Genomic DNA, 7,500 nt, shown 5'->3' with positions numbered 1-7,500 from the left:
TAAGAGGACTGTACAGAATTTATAGAGAAGGTTTCTGTAAACTCCTTCAAGAATCACACTTTATATGAGCATTACAGTTAGCATGAAACTTCATCTTTCCCAATGTCAATAATGGGTCATGGACAAAGTGGAATAAGAGATCTCTCCTTATATTGTTAATTTTTTGGGGTGCATGCATAGAGAGAATCTGAGCTTGGGAAACGATACATACTGGACAAATGCTAAATAGCCTCCTACTCTGCCCTTCTCCCAAGGACAGCCGTCTTAGACCAAGTGGATACAAACCGCTTTGGCATTTTTTTCCCCCTAGCTATCTTTATGGCCTTTTCATTCCCTTCTGACCTCGGAACTACCCTAAAGCACTCTTTTTTTAGATTCTTTCTAGAGTCCTGTAATACCTGTCTGCATAACCTATACTTCCAAACGTTACCAATAATTCTTCTTCGATTCTTTTTCCTGCGAACCTTTAGTTTGTGCATAACATTATACCTGCGTCTCCTTGCTCGATATCTAAGTCTCTGACATTTGCAGACATCATAACACACTTTTCCTAAAAATACTCTTCTACCATCTCTTCTTATATGAACCTTCCTTATACACTTTTTCTGCAATGAACCTTGACCCTGTTTCTGATTATTCAATTCAACATCTGATGTTTGACCCCTTTTTGATAACTCCTTGCTTCTTTCATTTTTATCCTCTAAGTCTTTTAGACTAATACCTGCCTGTGAGCTGCCTCCTCCTATTGATTCCCATGAAAACATTTGCCTCTGTGCTCTCTCTCCTACCTCTGGTATTAAAACCTCTTCCTGTAAAGGTATATTAGGCTCTTCTGAAACAGAAATGATTTCTGAAGATTCTGAGATTTGTTCACTGTATAACTTAGCCTCTACCACTGGACCTTTGTTTTTCATACTACGTCCAGTGAAATAGCTACCATCTTCAACTTTCTGGATACCTCCCCACAACATTCCTCCATCCCTTTCTAACTGTCTATCCACAAAGATTCCAGAGGTCCTATTTATATTCTGTGATAGAGTATGGTCTCTCTGCCTACCCAATTCCTGTCTATGAACACTATGCTCATCCCATGAGAAAAAGCCTCTCCCCATTTCCTCCTCCTCTGCCCTATGTGACGGCTGCCCTTTCCAGAAGAGCTGCCTCGTCACCTCAGTCCTTACACCAAGAACAGGTGATACCACAATCTTTCCTGAAGGCAGTATTCAAGAATTACAGAAGCACACAATTTTGATGTCAATTTACAGAAACTGTAGTACACAAAATTGCAACCACCTTCTTCATAATTTTACTCACAAATTCAAAAAAACTACTAGTGCACATTCTACAATAGTATCTATGTCTAAAAAATATTCAATGTCTACAAGATAATAAAGTCTACAAGATAAACTACACCTACAAAAAAATCTACTTACAAGTACTACTCCACTTGCAATCAGCAATATTCAAAATTTAGGCATAAACTGCACAACATATATAATATAAAAAAGTAGTTATCAAGACAATGCTTTCTAATTTGTGTGAAACCAAATACTTTCTTTGCAACAAACTGAGATTTAGAATTAATAACATACAAACCTTGGAAAAAAGCTTCACAGTTAAATTAATGATACAATGAACTTTAGGATAAAGGTGGTGCAAAATGCTGAAAAGTAACTTAAAGTAACTCCAACATAAAGTCTAATAGTATGAAATAAAGAGAAAATACAAGACAGTGGCTCTTTCACTTGAAAAGTTTGCGTGAAGATCAACATGCTAGAGAAATGAAGTCAATAGCAGTCCAACAAACTCCTTTTACAGAAAGTAAAAGTAATGACAACAATCACCTTTAAAAGGAAAGTTTGCTTTCCTTTATTTCACACTTATTGTATAATAAAGTTACTGCATAACCTTTACCTATAATCATGAAATACAGCCAAAGCATTTTACAAAATCATGTTTCATAATACAATAGAAAGGATTAGGATACAAATATTGCATTTCTTCTGTTTGATAAGTAAATATAATTTTGTAATCAAAATATGAATGACAGAACATCATAGACAACTAAATAAAATGAGAATATAGAACATACTAATCAAAGATCAAATGCTTCTAAAGATCTGTTTACTCAATACAAAAAGCTAAAATATTTACATACCTTGAACTTTCCGGTAAAAAGAGTTTTTACCAGCTATAGGAAGTGGATGTGCTTCTGTATTGAAGACCCATTCATCTAAACTCATGAGTGAATCGTCCGAGAAGATTAAGTAGAGGTACTGTAAAATGAAATTCCTTTACAACATTGCAAGTTATGCACATATATTCATTTAAATTTTGTGCTACTCAATGCCAATACCACATATATGCATTCTGAGGCATTTTGAGCCTCCTGAGCATCCTTAGATTTTACTAATTAAAACTTTTCTAAACAATCCTTCTATGTACTCTGTTTGCTTTCTATATATTATATATATATAAAGAATGCAAATACAGCTAAAGCTAATTAAATACAGATGTATTCTAGACAATTTGGCAATGCATTGAAGAAAATAAAAAAGAGCAATAATGGGGATCCCTGTCATTTGTTGACTCTTTATTCATCATTTCACTCTTTTGTCAGTGAATTATATGGATGCATCATTAATTGCATTTCCCTCTTTTGTTGTTAGGGTTCCAAAAGTTTACACACATATTGGCAAATCTGTTAAAAAATAATCAGAAGCAAAAAATGAAAGCTTAAATATGAAATTCAATAAAAATAAAATAACACAAATTCCAGTATATGTATACATCTAACAAAAGTGAAACAGGCTGATGCCTCCACAACTGCACAATCTCAGGTTCTGCTGAGTGTAAGTATTGATTTACCTCCCAGAATTGTTAATAATGCCTGATGCAAACCCATCCAATACTTGACACACTGTTTGATGCTAGATTAGGAAACAGAAATAACAAAAAGGAATAAATGCAGTGAATGCACTGCTGATATTGGACATTCAAATGAGCATCCTCACCCATCCACCACAACCACTCCTAATTCCTTCACAAGAAACCTGGTTGAAAATGAAAACAAGACAGTTAATGTAAAGGATGATGATCTTCCCTCATCTAAATATCCATAGTCTAACCCTTATACCTGTCATCTCTGCCATACGCCAGTGGCCCTCCCTCCAAACTCCTGTTGTGTGCATAATAATTACACAATTAACTTCTATTCGAAAAAAAATATAAGTATTACTCTTCAAGTATTTTGTCAAAGAATGTACATAGAGACGGAGTAAACCACTGAATATTACAGTCCCAGTCCACAATACACCCTTTTATTATGTACTCCTATAGTTACTGTGTCGCAATTCATCATATTCTTGTGGTCTGCATTATTGATAACTAACAGGATCCCCTGTATATCTAATATATAAATGATGGCAATACATCATTTCAAGGCTCATATAGCGAGATATTCAGAAAACAGAAAAAAAATGTATATGATGCTCATTCTCTTTTTTTGCTCATCATATGATAAGGAATATATCTAAAGGCTAAAAGGCTAAAAGCTGATTATTGATTGGAAACAAAAATATGGATAAACAGTATTACTGTTCCAATAATATCAATTTAAACTCAAATTCACGACATCGCAAGTCAAGCAGTAGGCAAAACAACAGAGTAACTGATTTTGAACATACTGAAGATGCTGACATCAATGAACCTCACAAATTAAGCTAGAACAAATTGAACATGAGATGAACAATAATTAATTTGATGCATGGAACTCTCAAGATAGATGCCTGAGGTTTCACAAGCACTTAGCCACCAAGAAGTCAAAGACGAGGCCTACCTAATGTCACCTGTTTAGCCCATTCTTTGAATTTTCCGGAAAGAGATTTCATAACTATCACTGTTATTAACCCATTAGTGACAGGTGTCCCATATATAAGACACCAGAAAAATAAACAATGCCGGGCGTCCCACCAGTGTGACGCTGTATCGGGGCTTGCGCTCCGACGCAGCAGCGGGCCATGGCCGGAGGGCGGACAGACTCCTGGGAAGCTCCGCCTGCCGATTTTGTAGCCGCCCGGAATATTTTATTTTTGGCTTCAAAATATACCGGCGCGAATGGGTTAATGTTATGTACATTATTTTTATCATTATTACTAGTATCATAATATTATGACCAATAATAACAGTGATCAACATGAACACAGATCAAAAATTCCAAAAATGGGATTAAGCCAATACTGACAGGCACTTTAAAGTACCGAATTACACCAAGCACTGGACACCTAGTAGCAAAAAAAATGACTGTAGGTCCTAAATCTCTGCTATAGTGGCCAAACAAACAAAATTTTTTTAGCATGCACAACTTGGAATGGGTATGGGTGTACATGCCAGCCGGAAAAGACACCAGTCTTTCAAAAACATGTACATACATGCCACCCAAACCATTGGCCGATAATTTTCATGACTGTAAGTTCCTGTCACTCCTGGCCCTCAGCCAAATTTTCCCATGATGGCATGATCACATCCATCCTTCAGGCAATTTTTTTTTTTTTTAACGAGGAGATGGTCATAGGGATTAAAAACAATGCTGCCACATGGCTTCAAGTTACTTTTACACACTATCAACTTGAATGAGCCACATAATTTTTCTTTCATTTGCAGGCACAAGTTCATACTTTATGAAATATACTAACAATGAACGGATAAAAGAAAGCCAGTTTCATGGACATCAAAGGCATCAAATCAAATATTCATCAGCAGTGCTAATAATTTTCTACTGACCTTAAATGTTTCAGCAAAAACAAAGCTTTGTTGTACATCATCCTTTTGTGGATTTTCCATATACACATTCTGAATTCCACTGTATCCAGCCTCAGTCCGACAGTACTTTTCCAAGGCCTGAAAGTCATATTTAAGTTAGTAATGAAATGACTACCAAATATTAAGAAGGCCAAAACACTCTTTAAAATGATAAGATACAATAATGTACTACATAAATCTACTGTTGATTTAAAGTTAAACAAATCCATTTAAGTATTAACCTTATGACCATGGATGGCACTTGCAGTTTGGGAAAATTTTAAATTTTTAAAACTTTTGTTCATGAAATAGAGCTAAAAACTATTAGCTGCCTAATATTATGCTTCAAGTACTGAACAAACAGGGTGCAAAGTGAGGAACCAATAACTTATAACTAGCTACTAGCTTATTCTTAATAATGTGATTATTGGTTTAAGATTATAAAAAAGGATATTACACTTAAGTGAAATAGGAAACTGATCACACTGCACAGTCTCAAAATTCCTTACCAAAACAGCATTCCAAGCCCATTCCCGATACTTGGGATCCTTTGTATATCGCCACATGTAGAACCAACTCTCAATCACTTCAGGCCGGAGGATGTAGTACTTCTCAGAAGATTTTAGAGCACGTGCCTCTATACCCTCTGTGAACCTAAAGCTTTCTGGGCCAAGACCAGTAGGGGTGCGTGCATATGATTCATGACAAGTGTTGGCAAGACCCTCTGCAATTTCTAAGTGTGTTGTTGAAACTTGATTATTGATGCTCTTTGCTCCCAAAGCATACATTCCACCTGTAAAATAAACAGGCATTCACATTTCTATGAAAATGGCATGTAAAGGTATTTCATCTCTAACTTGTATCACATTCTACTTTATGGGTCATTTATCAATGGTCTGCTAAAAGAACTGAGCACTGTGGTAAATGACAGTGATTATAAAAAAAAAAAAAAAAAAAAAAAAAAAAAAAAAAAAAAAAAAAAAAAGAAGGGAAAAAAATGCTGCAAACAAAATAAGCTCCAAGGCTTCAAAATTACTTAATTTTCAAATTATTACATTCCACCAATTTGATTATAAATATTATAGAGTATGTGCAACTGCAAACAACTATATTGAAAGTGTAGCTTAAAAATTATGGATTATATTTGAGCTGACACTTTTAATAATACACTAAAACCATTTATATATCCCCTTAGTTAAACTTTGATTTTTTTTGTACATGATATCCAAAACAAATAACTCTTCACTAAACCTAATTCAACATTTGAAAACCCAGAATATTAGTAATTAACCCATTTACAATGGGTGTCCCATATGTAAGACACCCAGAAAAATATACATCGACGAATACGGCCCGGTGAATGGGCAGATTCCAGGCCAGCCCTGTGCGTCAATTTTGTAGCCACCTGGAAACTATTAATTTTGGCTTCAAAATATATCAGCATTAGTGGTTTAACATTTGGATCTACTATTCATTTCTCACCTGCAAAACAAGCAAGATGATCCATCTTGTGCTCAAGACGGTCAAATTTGCTCTCAGCCAAGTAAGTCAGGCCAGTGTGTGACTTCAAGACTAAACGATTTGTGATCACTCCAATGGCTTCCTCATACATCTCCTTGGCCACTTCATCCTTGCCCCCAGACTGGATGTATGCTTTTAGTAAATATTCATAAAAGCTGTCTCCCAGTGCTCCAACAGAGGTGTGGCCTAAAAAAAAAATGAGACTTCAGAATACATATCATAGAAGAATATTGTTGGCTGATAACTTTCAGTAAATAAAGCTGCCATAAATATGAAGAAAAAAAATTCTATCCTAGAATTATATAATACAACCATTGCATACATGGAGTTGAGTAAATAAGACACTTACGTTGGCCCCACTTCCCAGTTTTGGGATTCATGTAGTTTGGATAAAGACCACCAGGACGGTCTGTTTTCCTGATAACATCACGAATTCGCATGACCTTTTCACGGAAAATTGGGTCTCCAGATATGTCAGACAGGTACACGAACTCAAGATGCAGGGTTCCAAACTCAGACAAAATGCTTGATCCTCCACTTGCCCAAGCATAATTTTTGGCAATCTGTTAATGGTTTATTTATCAAATATTAATGTATAAAACTTAAATATAATATCAAATGCAATCAAGAAACACCCTCACCTCATATATCCTTCTAGGCCTTGAAATGTAAGCATATAAATATATACAAACAGTGCAAGTGATGAAGTTTTGTCTATCATTATTTCAAAAGCAACAGTAGAGTACTAGCCCAACAGAGTCTGCCAGTAATATCCCTCAACTTTTTCAACTTACCCCATTAGCAACATTGATGAGCGCATAAGGTATACCAGTTGGAGTGTCGAAAGCTGGCAGAAGCTTTCGTGCAATGTGAAGAGCCCTGTCTCTGAACAACATATCCCCAGTCAAGGCATATACAGAAAGTAAGCCTCCAACAAATCGGATATTTGTCTCAAAAACAGACATCTCTGATCTCTGTAAATCAAACACAAAAATTAGGTCTATCCCAAACTTACAAACAATATCAAAATTCATGAAACTTTTAAAAACTATACTGCAACAATTCTTGCTAGTCCATGCAACTGGCTGATAATCAAATACATTCAAATACAGCAAGTTGTTTTAATATTATAAAGAGGAAAAAATGAATAAAACAAATAACATCTAAACCTGTAGAGAT

General features: G+C 35.3%; 1 protein-coding gene across 1 annotated transcript in view; it reads right to left on the bottom strand.

The window, feature by feature from the left end:
* Positions 1-7,500, bottom strand: part of alpha-Man-Ia (alpha-Mannosidase class I a) — a gene marked incomplete in the record, with an annotated part of 57,923 nt that overhangs the window by 15,772 nt on the left and 34,651 nt on the right. The window contains 6 exon segments of the mRNA XM_070124540.1: positions 2,159-2,276; positions 4,783-4,899; positions 5,310-5,593; positions 6,283-6,507; positions 6,671-6,884; positions 7,116-7,295. Of these exon segments, the coding sequence (XP_069980641.1) occupies positions 2,159-2,276; positions 4,783-4,899; positions 5,310-5,593; positions 6,283-6,507; positions 6,671-6,884; positions 7,116-7,295 (1,138 nt within the window).

Source organism: Penaeus vannamei, chromosome 8 (assembly GCF_042767895.1).
Source record: "Penaeus vannamei isolate JL-2024 chromosome 8, ASM4276789v1, whole genome shotgun sequence".
NCBI lineage: Eukaryota > Metazoa > Arthropoda > Malacostraca > Decapoda > Penaeidae > Penaeus > Penaeus vannamei.
This window is presented reverse-complemented; position numbering and strand designations above follow the sequence as displayed.